Genomic DNA, 16972 nt, shown 5'->3' on the forward strand with positions numbered 1-16972 from the left:
TGAGCAGTGTGCATAGGACACGTTCAGGCATTGTACAGAGCCCTACAGCTCACTGCCTTTCCCTGCCCAGAGGAGTTAGTAGCATGAACATACCTATCTGTTCATCTGTCCTTTGTGGAGCCATACTGGGTTACTCAGGGTTTTTTATGTTTATGTAGAGCTGACTCCAAGGCTAAACTATGAGGCTGTTTTGCGAGCATGGGTTTCCATTTCACCTGGGCATCCCCCAAAAAGAGATGTGGACATGTATCTGTCTTTACTAGAAACTGTCTTCCAAAGCCCAGCCCAGGTGCTCCAATGCTCCCAAGGACTTCTGATATGTCCAGCTGGTATGAAGTTGCTTTGAGTTGTATTTCTTTGATGATCAATGACATTGAGCATGAGTTTTTGTTGTTGTTTCTACATCTGTGTGTGTGTGTGTGTGTGTGTGTGTGTGTGTGTGTGTGTGTGTGTGTGTGTGTGTGTGTGTGCATGTTTTGTTTTTTAAGCCCATTCTTTGCAGGGCTCTTTGTGTTAGGCCTGCTGGAGTCCAGCTCCAATCTGTCCAAGGGTTCTTGGGGGGAAGGAGAGAGGAATGAGGAAATGATAGAAAGATAGAAAGAGACGAGAGGAGAGAGATGGCTTAGCGGTTAAGAGCACTGATGATGTTCCAGAGGACCCAGGTTCAATTCCCACGCCGTCCAGTGTCTGATCATACCAGGATTTAAAAGAAAGAAAGAAATAGATGATAAGAAAGACAGAAACACAGGATAGCTTCAGGAGGGCCCTTGGTCAATACTCAGTTGCCTTGAGATTTATTCCAAAGGGCTTTTTATACAATGCCAAGGGGCGAGGCAAAACACCTCTCCCTTTCAAGATCAAAGTACAATGTACAGCCAAGTATAGACCCTTCAAAACACCTGGTAACCAGGCCTGTGGCCAATCATCCCATTATGCAGCCCTGCTGCGTAAAGCACACTCAGATTCTTTGACCTTGAGTAAAGTCTTACTAGGAAGCCTCTGGGCCTCCACATCTTTGTTGGAGGATGTTGTTGAAAGTTGATTCCTCCATGCTTTATTACTCTCTTTAAAATCTTCTTCCTGGTTCCCCTTCTGTGTCTCTGCTCTAGCACCACTGTTAGTGCTTTACTGCTTTTCATCAGTGTTTCTCCTGGCATAAGGTAGGTCGACACTTGCGAGTTACTAGAATGGGTGGTTGCTTAGAGACTTATTCTTCTCTGTGAATTATCCCTCCAGAGGGAAAGTGGGTAAGGGGTGGCAGCCTTCTTCTTGTCCCTTTAGTCAGGCTTTCTTATTCTGAGCTTTGCATTTTGGGGTCTAGCATACAGAGGTAGTTTGGTCCTTGGGTGGGTGGGTGCATATGAGATGCACATGACGATGAGCTGATGGATAGAGGGATAGTTAGGATTGATGAAAAGACATTGAAGAGGACAGTTGAGCAGATGAATGAGTGGATAGAAGAAAGGCTGGTTGAGGAATAGATAGATGTGTACAAAGGTTAATGAATGAATGAGCAGATATATGGCAAGATGGATGATGTGCCAATAGGCAGTAGATAGATGGAAGAATATTATAATGTATGGGTAGAGACTACAGATGAGTGGGAGAAAGCATGGACAGATGAGTCAGTAGGTACATGTATGGGTGGGTAGGTAAGTGGATGTGCAGGTGGAAGGTTGAGTGGACAAGATAGTAGCTGCCGTGTCATGAGGAGTTACTGAGCTTTCTGTGTTGAGTGATTGTACCCACCTCCCACATAGACCTCACTGTTTGAATTGTCTTATGAATTCTTGCTGAAAGCCTTAAAGTGTTTGGAGCCAACATGAAACCACTATGCAGGGTTCTGAGACTTCATAATGCTAAAACCTGAGCCATATTCCTTTTCAGGATATAGAGCACACTTTGTTCTTAAGAGGTATGTGGTACAGCGCTTCTCTCCTGACGTTAGCCCTAGCTGTCTCCTGCTTTACATGTCTATATTTGAGTTGCTTTTTTAATCAAGTATTGTAACAGCAGAGCCTTTCCTGTGCTTGTTCTGCTTAAAGATGTAGTTCAGATTTTTTTTTTTTTTTAAGATTTATTTATTATGTATACAGTGTTCTGCCTGCATGTATCCCTGAAGGCCAGAAGAGGGCATCAGATCTCATTATAGATGGTTGTGAGCCACCATGTGGTTGTTGGGAATTGAACTTAGGATAACCTTTGGAAGAGCAGCCAGTGCTCTTAACCTTGAGTCATCTCTCTAGCCCCCATAGTTCAGATTCTTATCTCCAGATTTAAGTAGCATTATCTTAGAACAACATTTTTTAAATTATACAAATATAGATAGCATAAATACATTCTGAAAGAATACTTTTTTTTTTTTTTTTTAGATAATATAAACATGTAAAGTCAGCCAGGCAGTGGTGACACACGCCTTTAATCCCAGCACTTGAGAGGCAAAGGCAAGTGGGTCTCTGTCAATTTGAGGCCAGCCTGGTCTACATAATGAGTTCCAGGACAGCCAGGGCTACACAGAGAAACCCTGTTTTGGGGTGGGGTAGGGGAGAGTATATATATATACATATAAAATCACCAGCTAGCCCATCTCTTTCCCCTCAATTAAAACTTTCCTTAGGGAATTTACATGAATAAACACTTAGATAGAAATAGGAACCTATACTAGTAGGAGTCTATCATTTCTTCCACATCTTTAGAATCACCTCATGTATATTCTGCCACTTTCCAGCATACGTCTTATAAATTAAATAGCGGGCCAGGTAGTGGTGGTGCACACCTTTAATCCCAGCACTTGGGAGACAGAGCCAGGCAGATCTCTGTGAGTTTGAGGCAAGCCTGGTCTACAGAACAAGATCCAAGACAGGCACCAAAACTACACAGAGAAACCCTGCCTTGAAAAAAAAAAGAAAGAAAGAAAGAAATAGCAAGACTAGAAGCTGCTCTCATAACTGACATGCTCACAGCTGAGAGCGGGTCAGTAAAAAAAAGGGGGGACGGGGGTCCAAACACACCTTTAATCCCAGCAAGAGGCAGAGGCAAGCAGATCTCTTTGAGTTTGAGGCCAGCCTGGTCAACATAGTAAGCTCCTGGACAGCCACGCTACATAGTAAGACCCTATCTGACAACATATAACGTGGGTTAAAGCAAAGTGATAGACAGCTTGAACATGTTAGAAAATCCAAATGTGCATTCCTCCCCCATAGGTTGGCCACAGCCTTTTCTTCAACCTGGATCTGCTTCAGTCTGGATCCCAAGTTTGCTCTTTTCAGATTCAAAGACCATTTGCTCTTTTCAGATTCAAAGCAGTGGAAATTCAGGAGTCAGACTGATCAATCTTAGCCTCTGGCTGTCATGTTCACACCTGTTTAATCATGGTCTGAAAACCAGCTGCCTTACTGGGTGCTTTGAAAGCATTCTACCTGTGGGGTTTATTTGTTTTTTGTTTTGTTTTTTAAAGATTTATTTATTTAATGTTCTTCAAGTTTTTGCCTGCATGTATGTCTGTATGAGGGTGTCATCTCTCCTTTGTCTGGAGTTACAGGCAGTTGTGAACTGCCATGTGGGTACTGGGAATTGAACTGGGTCCTCTGGAAGTAGAGCAGCCGGTCCTGTTAACCTCTTGAGCCATCTCTCCAGCCCCTTGTTTTTTTAAGGAGCTTTCCTTTCACCTTCATTTCAGTAGCCAAACAGTATTTCTGTAATGTGTATAATGCTGATTGATCTACTACAGCTCCAACAAACAGACCTTGGCTGGCCTGAGGTCTTAAGTTTGGGCCTGTGACACCTTACTCTACCTGCTATACCCTTGCCCTCCTGTATAAATTACAGGGGATGGGATTACACTCCTGTGGCAAATTGGCCATGAAGAGTTCACAAGAAGTCATGTGCAGGTGGGTAGGCAGGTCGTGTGGAGGACATCTAGAGCTGGCTCTGGAGTTTCTGTTGTAAGGCCCTAAGGGGGAGGAATGCTTGGAGATGAGGTGAGCAGAGAGGCTCCTCAACAGTGGGCTGCCCAGTTGTGTGTGACATTCAGGAGTTGTGCTTTGAGCGCAGTTCCTTCCTATAGATAGCACATGTCCCTTCATCAGGAAAGCAGCAGAGATCTAGAGAGCCTGCCTCTGCCTACTCTCTGATGTGACCATGATTGAGAGCATAGGGATGGGTGCTTACCGAGTCTTCCTGCTTACCACACTTCAGACCTGATAACCCTTCATCTCTTCCATTCACATAAAGTACTCAGCATTGCTTCAAATTCTGTTCCCAGAGCCACCACAGTACGCTATAAAGGGAGAAATCTGAGGATCAAGGCACCCATGTGTCGGGCCCTAAAGAAACTCTGCGATCCAGACGGTAGGTGGCAGGGGAAGGGGTGGCATATGTTGTAGCTTCCATGTGGTTTTGTTCCATTGCATGATGGGCAGGCTATGCTACTTTGTGACTGACTCTGTTTAACCTTCTCTCGTGAAAAGACAGTTCTAAAAGTGACTTCCATGTGTCTACTGAGAAGCCATGGCAACTTTCTGACAGATCGGTTAATACTTTCAGGAGGCCACTTAGTGGTCTCTCCATGGTTCTGCGTTTGCAAGTCCACAGTTCACCATATTGAATTTGACCCTTGCTAGGGTTCCTCTGTTCTCCTTGTTTCCAGGCACAAGACAGTCCTTTGTTCCCAGCTCTTACTTCTCTGTGGTTTTCTGGTAAAGTGTTTTGTTTTCTACCTTGAGGTTGGTCTGCACTGGACTTTCATGGTCTCCTTTCCTCAGGTATAAGTGATGAAGAGGACCAGAAGCCAGTGCGCCTACCCCTGAAAGTCCCTGTAGAGCTACAACCACGGAACAACCACGCCTGGGCACGAGTACAGAGCCTGGCCCAGAACCCGCGTCTCAGGTGACATTTAGCATGAGGAAGGGACCCATGACAGGCAGGGTTTGGTGTTCGTTTCACTCAGGGTATCCTAGAGAAACAGATTTTGCCCAGTGCCCTGACAGCATATAAAGACAGGGTATGGAGGTGACATTGTCATGAAAGTGCTCTGAGTTGGAGGGTGGTCTTGAGATCCTGAATTGTAATTCTACCAGGCAAAGGTCTTTGGCCAAGTAAGAGAATATCATTATGAGTACCCACAGAATCTCCATCCTTCCTGTGAAGCTCCTGCATTTCTTTATCTCTGGTTCACTGAAGGTCGGTGGTAATTTACGGACAAAGCACTGCCATACCTTTGGTCCATTTCTCATTTACAGTTTGTTAAGTTAAAAAGTAAAATTCATACAACATTGAATGAGCTGTTAGCAACTTGAATGTTTATAGTTAAGTTCACCGTGTTGTACAACATTTATCTCGATTGACTTCCAGAATGTTTTCATCATCCCATGTGTCTGTTAGCTATCACTTCCTCCAATGCTTGTCTCTCTTCCAGCTACTTTTTATCCTGGTGGATTTGCCTCTTCTAGACTTTTTATGATAATGAAGCCACACAGAGGAATCTGCTCTATCTGGCATCTCTCACTGGTCTGCTGTTCTGAGGCTCATCTACATTATAGCCCATGTTCATGCTTCATCTCATCTTTGTGTGCATTTTATTGTCTTAGGGCAAATCAGGGGTGACTGCATCCCTCCACCCTGAAGACAAAGAGCACTGATAGAATGGGCGGTGGTGTAGTCAGTGCTCACACGCTAGCCAAGCACTCACATTGGGAAGGGTGCCTCGACCTCTCTGTGGTCCTTAGGCTTTATGTGAATCTACAGTGATTTCAACAAGCAGAATTTATATTTAGGAATAGGAGCTGAAGACCCTGTGGATCCCCCTTCCAGTGCCTACTTATCTGTCATGTGGTTTTGTTATAGGCAGTCATTAGAGCTCTTCCAAAACCGGCTTTCCTACTATAACCTTTTTTTTTTTTTTTTTTTTTTTTTTTTTTTATTTCATAGGATGATTGTGGAGCTACATCGAAAAGTCTCTAGCCTCATTGAGTTCTTGAAGCAGAAGTGGGCACTCCATGAAGTACGAATTGTATCTTTTTCTAACTGAAGCAGACCCTCCAAACCTGTCAGCTATTCTTGCTTGAGAATGAGGTCTTGTGTGCCCTTGTTCCTGCCATTGCTGTGGGGCCGCATGGGAGTCCAACACTCTTGGGTTTGGGTATAAAGTTCTCCCTTTGACCTACTTGCACTGATTGTACTCAGTCCCAGCCACCTCTCCATGTTTTGGGTGGCCAACTATCTGGCCTGTGAGATGTGGCCAAAGTATCTCCATGAGTAGGTTGGGTGGGATGATGTACACACATTACAGTCTCCTTTGTGTCTTTGGTGGGTTATTGGCCATGCTTATTCCCAGGAATAGTTTCTGTCATCAGATGTGAGTTTCCTGAGTACGCTGAGTACCTGGGTCACGACAGTTTGGCAGTAGCCTTAGGAAAGTCCCTAGGTGAGCCCTAGGAATATCAAGGGGTAGGTGGGGCTCCTAGGGAAGAAGGCCCTAGTCTGAAGTCCACAGCTCTCCACTGATGAGTACCTGGGTCACAGCGTAGTTGTTTGGAGTTGCTCCTTGACAGTGTGTGTGCCCAGCGGAAGACACTTGAGGAGAGGCAGCTGCAGGTCTCAAGCACAGCGCAGACCCAGGAGAAGGTGGCATTGCACTTGTTCCCAGGCGAGAACTGTACGCTGACACCATTGCCGGGTGTGGCCCGTGTGGTACACTCCAAGGCCTTCTGCACTGTACACTGGCAAGAGGGTGGCCGGTGTAAGCAGGGCACCAAGGACACACACTCGCTGCCTCCAGCCCAGATCCTGGGCATCCAGAGTGGTCAGGGAATAGCCCGGGGCCAGGTGAAGTGCCAGAGGGGCAGTGCTGAAGGCAAAGGTGGGGGGCGGCTCCTTCCTAATGCAGATGCTTCCCAGAGTTCAGGGGAGAGTTCCCCTGAGAGTGCTCCTGGAGAGGGGGCAGCTCCAAGTATAAGCAGCTCGGATGCCCCTGATAGGCCTCCTCATGGGCACCAGGTCTCTGGCCCACAGCTTGAGAAGACCCCTCTAGCAGCCCTTGCAGTGGGTGGGGACAGTCCCATTCAAGAATCTGGGACCCTGCCATGTTCCTGCGGCCACCCCCCAGATTTGGACGATGAACTCTCACTCCTTGACCCCTTTCCCCGATACCTGAAGTCTTGCCAGGATCTCATCATCCCAGAGCAGTGCCGCTGTGCAGACACACATTCTGGGAGAGAGCACCCACTTCTTGGCAGGGTAGCTTCCCCCGAGGCCCTCATGCCCAGCAGCAGAGATGTTGCCGACAACGGTCACCCTGGCCCGGACCCTCAAACTGGCACCGATCCTCAACTTAACCCCAGGCTTCTGCCAGATATTTGTACTAAAGAGCTGGCAGATACAGCTCCGGAAGAGTCCCAGGAGAAAGGAAGCCCCTCAGAACCTCTGTTGTCTCAGGGACAGCCTACTGCCAGGCCATCAAAGGAAGTCCCTGCCAGCCAGCTGGCCCAGCAGCTACGTGAAGAGGGCTGGAGCTTGCAGACCTCGGAGAGCCTCACACTGGCTGAAGTCTACCTCATGATGGGCAAGCCCAGCAAGCTGCAGCTGGAGTATGACTGGCTGGCTGTGCTGGACCCTGAGAGCCAGACACCCACAGCACAGGGCCAGGATGCCCTGCCCCGCTCTCCGCCCTCAGCCCTCCACCAGCAGCGCCTCCTGAACTGCCTCCTGAGGCTCATCTCCACTGAGGTCCATCCCAAGATGGTGAGTGGTTTCGATCAGCCCAAGACATTGAGTAGTCTGAGGTGAGCCTGTGTCAAGCATGGCTCTTCAGGGTTCCGAAGGTAACATAATCACCAGGACTGTAGGTTCTGTACTCCATGCCAGGCTAATAGTGAAGGTCCACATCTTCAGCGCTGTGGAAGTAACCTTTGAGTAGATCACTCAGTGACAGTTACTGGAATTAGTAAGCAGTGACTAGACAGATGACAGCTTTAAAAGACTTCAGATTTGGCCTCTTGTGGAGAGATATGATAGGTATGGTCTAGTGCTCAAGGAGAGGAAGCCAGAGCAGACCTTTGAGTCAGTGGGGAAATGAGAGGTTCTAGTCTTGGCTTCAACTCGAAGGGAAGTGAGGCAGTTTGGAACAATATTGTGGAAAATGATGAACCAAAAGTGTTGCTGAGGCACCCAAGGTAGGCTCCTGGCTAGCAGCCTCAACACCACTGAGATCTTGTTAGAAACAAGATAACAGGGCTCAGGCACATGCCATCATCTGTCTGTCCTTTCCACTATTCTAGAGCCTCAGAAAGGAACACTTAGTTTGAGACCAGGCTGTACTTTAAAAAACAAAACCAAAAAAAAAGCAGCAACAACATAAAACAGAAGGTAGGGATGAAATAGAAAAGAAAGGACAGACATTGCCAGGGGTGAGGGGGAAGGGGTTGCAGATGGTAGCCAAGTCCCCATAGTGACTTGATGGGCTCTGTTGAAACTCAAGACCTTGGGTCAGAGACAGGTAGGTCATCTGTGGTGAGATAGTGTGTATCAAGTAAAGCTTGTCTGAAGATCAGAGGACAGAGCTAGCCAGTATATTAAACATAGAGGCCAGACAGTGGTGACACACACCTTTAATCCTAGTACTCAGGAGGCAGAGATTCGTGTGGATCTCTATGAGTTCAAAACTACCCTGGACTATATGAGATTGATTCAGTCTAGGAGAGAAACAGACCCAGGCAATGGTGGCACAAACCTTTAATTCCATTACTTGGGAGTGACACGCCTTTAATCCCAGCACTTGAGATCTCATGCCTTTGCTACCAGTATTTGGGAAGCACACTTGCCATTAATGTCAGCGCTAGGAAGGAAGTGAAATGGCTGGGTGGAGACAGGAACTAGAGAATTCAGGCTTTCAGTCAGAGGATTGATTCATGGAGATAGGATCTGGCCTTCCATTTGGCTTGAGGATTTGGTAATGGTGAAAAGTTTCGTTAGTGACTCGTTCCTTTGTCTCTCTGATCTATCAGCATTTACCCCAATATCTGGCTCCGGGTTTTTATTATAAGAACTTTAGGAATTTGTGCAACAGTCATTATCCTTTGTTCCCCTTTTTCTTCCTGGCAGAGCTGTGGCAAGTCAGTACCCCAAGAGTACTGAGACTCAATCAGGAAACAGGCCAGAGTCACCTGAAATGCTCAGTCTGAGGTGGGAATACTACTATTCCCAGAACCTAGAGACCAGAAGAAAGATACAGGGAACAGGGACAGGTTGGCAGTGATGGATTTGCAGTGGGTGCTTGGGCAGAGCAGATGAGGGCCATAGTGAGGACCTGGACAGAATGGTAGAGGGCATGTTTGGAAGTAACCCTAGTAAAATGGGGTTAGTTGCTTTTGGGAGGAGTTCAGAATTTGGGCATCTGACTCGGTCTTCCTGAAGATGGTGAGGCCACCGGAAGAGGAACAGCAGCAAAGAGGATGCCTTTGTGAAGCCCTAGGACTTGCAGCCATCTGGGTTTTGCTGTCCATTTGTATGTGACAATGTGGGTGTTCAAATGCATGGCACTCACGTGGAGGTCAGAGGACAGCTTTTTAGGAGTTGGTTTTTCTCCCTCCTTGTTTTGAGGCAGAGTCCCTTATTTTTTCTTTCACTGCACTTCACTTCTCCAGGCTTGTGGGCCTGTGAGCTTCTGGTCTATTCTGTCTCCTATGTATAGGAGTTCTGAGATTACAGATGTATGCCTTCACATTCAACTAGTTACGTGGTTTCAGTGAATCAAACTCAGATCCCCAGGTTTGTAAGTCAAGTGCCTTTACCTGCTGAGCCATCTTCCTGGCTCCTGAAGCTATCCCTGAAAGGGCCCTGGACACTCATGAGAATGGGAGCTGGGCAAAAGGCTTTTCATATGAGACCAGTTTTCAGGAGTGAATCTGTTTCCTCCTTCTGACTCATAGTAGTAGAAGTTAACATGATTGTCTTATTAGGCTGTCTTCTTGCCATGGCTTTTTAAAAAGACAAACCTTTGTCCCTTAACAGTACCTCTTCCCTGTACCATGACTCTGCTCTGCTGGTCCTTGTTTTCTCTATGGCGCAGAGCTGCTTGGCAGCCCTCACTACCACACTCTGGCAGTGGAGACAGGCTGAGATCTCCCGAGGAGAGCAGGGAGTTGATTTAACTGTTCATCTCACTCCCTGGGGATTTGTGACTCCCTCTCCTTCTCCTTCCATCTTTTTGTTTGTTTGTCATGGTGTTTGTTTTGTTTTGTTTTTAAGATGCATCACCACACAACCCAGGCTGTCTGGCTTGGAACTCATTCTGTAGATGAAGTTGGCCTCAAATTCACACAGATCTACCTGCTTCTGCCTCAGAGTACTGGGGTTAAAGGTGTGCATGTCCACACCCTGCTTAGGGATTTTAAATCACCAGAGAATTCGAGTTACTCGGGTGTGGTTAATGCTTGTGGTCCTAACATTTGGAAGACTAAGGCAGCTGTATCACCAGAAGTTTGAGGCCAGCCTGGGCTACTTAGTAGCTACATGCCAGCTAAGGCTACAGAGTCAGACCCTATTTCAGTAATGAATACCACCCAGAGCTGGAGAGATGGCCCAACAGTTCAGGATGCTTGCTGCTCTTTCAGAAGAACAGAGTTCAGTTCTTGTTAGGGGCGTGGTGTGTGTGTGTGTGTGTGTGTGTGTGTGTGTGTGTGTGTGTGTGTGTGTGTGTGTACAATAAAAATAAATCTTTTTTTTTTTTTAAGATTTATTTATTTATTATATATACAGCATGTATGACTGCAGGCCAGAAGAGGGCATCAGATATTGTTACAGATGGTTGTGAGCCACCATGTGGTTGCTGGGAATTGAACTCAGGACCTCTGGAAGAGCAGTCAGTGCTCTTAACCTCTGAGCCATCTCTCCAGCCCCACAATAAAAATAAATCTTAAAAAAAAAAAAAAAAAAGTAATACCTCAAATATGCAAAGTGTGACTTTGGAGCATTCCATTCCAAAGTGGGTTCCCCCACCACCACCATGGAAATGGATGTCCTTAGGATATTTGTGACAGAACCATTTTTATTGAGCTGAACCTTTGTTCCTTTGAACCTCAAACCTGGTGTCTTTCCAGGCTTTTGAAGCAAACACAGCATCAACAGCTTCAGTCAGGCCCACCCAGGAGGAGCAGTCCACAACCCCCCCAGGGAAGGTAGTGACCATCAGCTCTCGGAGTCCCCGCTGCTCTCGAAATCCATCTGCCCTCCGAAGCAGCAAGACTTTCCCATCTGGTTCTGCACCTTGTTCTCCAGGTATGTTTCATGGTATCCTGATATCTTTGGTACTATGTCAGGACTGAGCACATGGTGCTGCTGTCTACCACCCATGGTCTAGTGGGCATAGCAAAGGCAGAGGATCCCCTCCATTGGGGATGGTGAGTATAGGGAATGTCGTAAGGACCTAGTTTATGTGATAAGCAGAGGGTAGGGGAGCTTTCATTGGTCTGGTCACATTGCAAGTTTTGCATCAGAAATCTTCATAATATACTGAGTGGCTTAAAGGAGGATTGCTTCTTGAATCTGTAGTGACTTGATTTTCTTTACCTCCAAAACATTCAATAAAGCAGTCTTCTATTAATGGGCATGCTGGCAGTTTAATGCAGTATTGAAAAGAAAGATGGGATAAGCTGCTCCTTAGTATACCCTTCAATTCCATCTGAGAAATAATTATGGTTTATTTTGTGTTGCTAAGGATGGAACTCAGGGCATCATACATGTCAGGCAATCACTTTGCCTCTGAGATATCACCTCAGCCCCTAGGAAGAAATTTAATTCTCTTCCTGGGTACATAAAACCCCAAGATAAGCATGGCCAGCCTATTTATTTCCCAGGGTATGAATTTTACTTGCTTTAACCTACAGAGACTTTTTTTGTTCCTCCCTTGAGACAGGGTTTCTCTGTGTATCTTTGTGCCTTTGCTGGAACTCAATCTGTACCCTGGGCTGGCCTTGAACTCACAGAGATCCGCCTGGCTTTGCCTCCCGAGTGCTGGGATTAAAGGCGTGCACCACCACCGCCTGGCTCTACAGAGATCATTTAACCTCTGTTATAAGAAAGCCCCTACATTGATGTACCAAAGATAACAGTAATTCTTTTGGCAAAACAAATAGAGTCTCCTGTCAGGTTAACAATTCTTTATTAATACTGTTTTTCATTCAAGAACATTGATGGCTTTATAATATCTCTGACTTTTTTATGAGCAGCTGCTAAAGACTGTTTGCCTGATAATCCTTCCAGTGACCCATGTGGAGCTCAAGGCTGTGATTTTTGGGGACACATCTTGCAGTTGCTTGTTTTTTGTCCCCCCCCCCCCGCCCCTTTTTCTTTCTTATACCTTTAGGGAGCTGTCAGGTGACAAAGCCTACGTCACTAATCCCTGAGATGAAGGCATGTTCCCTGAAATGGGCCAGGTAGCAGCTCATGGCTGACTGCTTCTTCTGCCTTCCAGTGAATTTTTTAATGTCCTCTAACATTCTCTGTCTGGTTGTGGATTATAGACCCAGGGTCCTGTACTTCCAGATATGTGTACCATGCCTGGAAAGCTTGACCTGTGAACTGTGTCTGGCCCCTACCAAGCCATGAACCATGAAGGTGCTTTGTAGCAACACTACCACAATGGAATTTCAACAGGGTTATTGTGAAGTAAATATTTTCTGTCCTGTTATCACTGGGACTATTTCCTACAAAATAAGGGGTCAATAGTGTGCAGCTGTAGCTTACATACACTATTACACATTACAACAACATTACATTGTTGTAATGACCTGTGTTACACAAACAGCTAGATAGGCACATAGCCATACTCTCTTTCAGATACACATCTGTTGCTACTGCATGAAGTTGAGTTGCTCTAGAGACAAGATGGTCACTGGGTGTGTTGCTGGCTAGCCTCTGGAGAGAATCTGCTTTCTTTTGGTCAGCTAGGAATGTCCCAAGGTCCTGTTAGCTCTCAAGTCTTGGTTAGTTGTCCTGCCCTCTCTCTCTAAGCATAGAACAGTGGTAATGTACTTTTACTCAAGAGGCCTGCAGTCCCTATAAAGTGGGGCCAGGAATCAAAGGAAACAAGGCAGGATTTTACTGGGATAAAGTATAGACAGCTGAAGAGCTATCAGGTTTCTTTCCTTATTTGCTTCCTAGTGGAGCTGCCTTTGCCCTGGAAGGGATGTACGACGTGAGTGTCAGCACTTAATTCTCCCTTTGTTCCAGGTTTGACAAATCCCCCAAGGCCTCTCTTGGTGGCTGGTTCCTCCAACACAGGAAGCAGTGACTCAGATGGTGGCCTGTTTGCTGTCCCAACGACTTTGCCACCCAATAGCCGACATGGAAAGCTCTTCTCTCCCAGTAAGGAGGCAGAGCTGACGTTTAGGCAGCACCTGGACTCCATCAGTGTGAGTGCTGGGAGTGCCAGGTCGGGTGGCTATGGTATGCTTCACAGGTAGAATGCCTATTTTCAGAGCTCATGTTCTTTCTCTCATAGATACAGTCAGACTTTTTCTCACCAAAACCCAAAAAACTACGGAAACGGCACTTACGAAAGCCACTGGTGGTCCAGGTGAGGGAACATTGCTTGAGTCTACGTGTCTGCATTGTGTCTGTCAGGTCCATATGCTAACTGCTGAACTGGCCAACAGATACTGTTTTCTTACATGTCTTTGGTTTTCAGAGTGAAATAGAGGAAATTCCTGCCCTTGTCTTTCTTATTAGTAGGAAAAAACAAAACCATGGTCAGAAAATTTACTGGTACCCATATAAATCAAGACTTTGACTAGCATTGAAAATTATTTACATACAAGGCTAGGGTTCTGGGTCACGTGAGGGTTCAAGCAGGAATATCTCCAGCTGTTAGAGCTTGGACTTAAAACAGCCAGGAGACAAGTGTTGGGCTGGCAGACGCAAGGATTTGCAGAACTGTAATAAGTGGTAGGAGAACCCACAGATGCCATCTACAAGCCATGGCAGACTCAGGATATACAAGGCACCCAAGAAAGAAGACAGCAGCATTTCTAGCTGCCAGGTAAGAAAAATCAGGCCATAATAATGTAGCCATAGGAATTTATGAATGTATGTAGTTTTTGGAAGACATGAATAGACCGGTTTCCTTTTATTTGTCTCTTAGAAATCTTTTTCTCTGGGTCTGATGAGGTGGCTTAGTGGGTAAAGGTACTTGCCACTAAGTCTTACAATCTTAGTTCCATTCCCAGGACCCACATTTTAGAAGGAAAAAACCCAACTAGTAAAAGTTGTCTTCTGGCCGGGCAGTGGTGGCGCACGCCTTTAATCCCAGCACTCAGGAGGCAGAGCCAAGTGGATCTCTGTGAGTTCGAGGCCAGCCTGGGCTACCAAGTGGGTTCCAGGAAAGGCACAAAGCTACACAGAGAAACCCTGTCTCAAACGCCCCACCCCCCAAAAAAAAGTTGTCTTCTGACCTCTACACTCATGTCATGATGTGTCTACACACTAAAAAAAGAATATAATTTTAGATTTTTAAAATATTTTTCTTTCTTGAGATTAGGTTATTTATAAATAGGAAGTATGCTGAGCATAGTGGCTGCAGGGTGAGACCATGTTACCAAACAGAGGAAGGAGCATTGCATGAATGGCATTAGGAAGTATGCAGTCTAAACTTTAATTTTTGTTCACGCTCTCTTAGTTCTCAACTTAACTTCCGTTTCTTTGATCCTTTGTCTCCAAAGTGGCTCTATGGCTTCTAAATTCAGCATCTGAATATTAAACTATACCCCATGGAATAAACCCAGTCTATTTTGTTTTCTGAATGAATTTGTGTGTGGTGGCACAGCATATGTACAGGTCTGTGCACATGGAGGCCAGAGGTTGATAGCAGATTTCTTCCTTAATGCTCTCCATCTTATATATTGAGGCAAGGCTTCTCACTTGAACTCAGGGCTCACCAGCTCTGCTAGTCTAGCTAGCTAGCTTGATCAGGAGATCCCTTGTCTCTGCTTCCTGCAATCTGGACTTATAGGTAGGTCCCCATGCCCACTTGACATTTATGTGAATGCTGGGGATCTGAGTTCCTACATCATACATGCATGGCAAGTGCTTACTCCCTGAGCCATCTCCCCAACCCTATCCTGTTTTATTATTTAAAATATCCATTATATATATATAATGAGAGTGTATATATATATATATACACATACATGTATATATATATATACACACACACACACACACATACATGTATATATCATAAAGCTCGCTCACTTACAGTACACAGTTAGACGGGTTTTTAGTGTAGGTATGGGGTGTTACCAGCTCATGGTCTTTTTATAGAATATTGTCATCACTCAAAAGAAGCCTTGTTCCAAACAACTGGCAGCCCACCTATCTCTGTGGACTTGCCTTTCCTGGGTATTTCCTCAGATGGAATTGTAGTCTTTTCCACTTAACATTTTTATAAATCAATAAAGCTTTATTGACAAAGAGTCATAGTCAGTTATGTCCACATTCTCTGTGGCCATTTTCCTACCACAAGATCAGGGGGAAATAATAATGGCCCCAAAGCATTCTGTCTGGCCCTTTATAGAAAAAACTTCCTGAGTATGGCCTCAGCCTCTGGAATGAGGTGTGGTGAGCTTTGAGAGTGTGCAGAATTGTTAGTGAGTTGATCACACTCTCATCCCCAACTCTTCTGGTCTCTGCTGTTTGCCAACATCCTGAGGAGATCATGCATGAGAAAAGGTCTCAAGACAACCTGAGTCCTTTATACATGGAAAGATAATATTAACTCTGTGCCAGACTCAGTTCTGTCTTGATTCAGTGTGACTGGCATATCCTTGTAAATGTTGTACTGTTAGCAATGTCAGTGGTCAGTGCAAGTTCTTCTCTGCTGAATAGGTACTTATAAGTACATTGGGACCTTTTGTTCTCATGCTGGAAGGAGACCTGGAAACGATCTTCTCTTGTCCTTCAGTGCCTCTTGTTACAAGCAGTCCCTTCACTTTGTCCATCCTGCCCACCAAAATACTTGGCATTGAGCCCTTTCAGGTACCTACCCCATGCTTATAAACAGATGCCTGTATCTGTCTTCCAGCCAAATCCAGAACATTCTAGGTTTTAACTAGATCCTTCTAATATTTCTTCAGTTTTCCTTGGGAAAGGTCTTATTCCCAGCATTCTAGGCTGACCTTTTTTGATACTGATGTCTTCTTATCACCTTTACTATGTGCATTTTTTTTTCCTCACAGAGGACACTGCTCCCTAGACCTTCTGAAAACCAGTCCCACAATGTGTGCTCCTTCTCCATCCTGTCTAATTCTCCAATAGCCGGTAAGGCCAGGCATTCCTGAGGATATGCCTCACTGTGGGACTATAGGTGTGGGTTTCTAGGCCATGTGTGTAGCATTTCTAACATGCCTGTGTCCATTCTACTGGCTATACTAAGTGTGCATTGTGCCCTCGTGTTGGGCCTGGCTACCACTGTGGGCAAGATGACTGCCAGTGGCTGGAGTGTACCTTCTTTAGAGGTGTGTTCTGTTGTCTTTGTTGGCAGCACCGAGTTCACTTCAGTGGAGTGTGTTCACTTCCTGCCTGTGGAGTCATGATGGGCACTTATAAAATACATGTGTTGTTAGGGTGTATGATCACATTTTTTATTTATATAATCTGTAAACTCATTGGTTGCTCTAGGGCTTTGACATAAGCCTCAGAAAGTCTAAACACACATGCTTAATTGATTTATCTTGACTAATCTTTTGTTTTGTTTTGTTTTTCGAGCCAGAGTTTCTCTGTGTAGTTTTGGTGCCTGTCCTGGATCTTGCGCTGTAGACCAGGTTGGCCTAGAACTCAGAGAGATCTGCCTGGCTTTGCCTCCTGAGTGCTGGGAATAAAGGTGTGTGCCACCACCACCCAGCAACTAATCTTTTTTTGCTTATGATTCTGGGCATCAAATCTAGAGTTGTAGGCAGCTGAGCAACTGATGTACTACTGA

At 45.5% G+C, this 16972-nt stretch overlaps 1 protein-coding gene across 2 annotated transcripts in view; it reads left to right on the forward strand.

Moving 5' to 3' along the window:
- The window catches only part of Cramp1 (cramped chromatin regulator homolog 1), a 67805-nt gene that overhangs the window by 40243 nt on the left and 10590 nt on the right, over positions 1-16972 (forward strand). For both annotated transcript variants that reach the window (XM_028854561.2, XM_037201449.1), the window contains exons 7-14: positions 4265-4350; positions 4764-4887; positions 5929-6010; positions 6565-7740; positions 11097-11274; positions 13228-13409; positions 13499-13573; positions 16230-16311. In XM_028854561.2, the coding sequence (XP_028710394.1) occupies positions 4265-4350; positions 4764-4887; positions 5929-6010; positions 6565-7740; positions 11097-11274; positions 13228-13409; positions 13499-13573; positions 16230-16311 (1985 nt within the window). The remainder of the gene's footprint in view (positions 1-4264; positions 4351-4763; positions 4888-5928; positions 6011-6564; positions 7741-11096; positions 11275-13227; positions 13410-13498; positions 13574-16229; positions 16312-16972) is intronic.

The sequence above is a fragment of the Peromyscus leucopus genome, chromosome 8b, assembly GCF_004664715.2.
Source record: "Peromyscus leucopus breed LL Stock chromosome 8b, UCI_PerLeu_2.1, whole genome shotgun sequence".
In the NCBI taxonomy this organism is placed as follows: Eukaryota; Metazoa; Chordata; class Mammalia; order Rodentia; family Cricetidae; genus Peromyscus; species Peromyscus leucopus.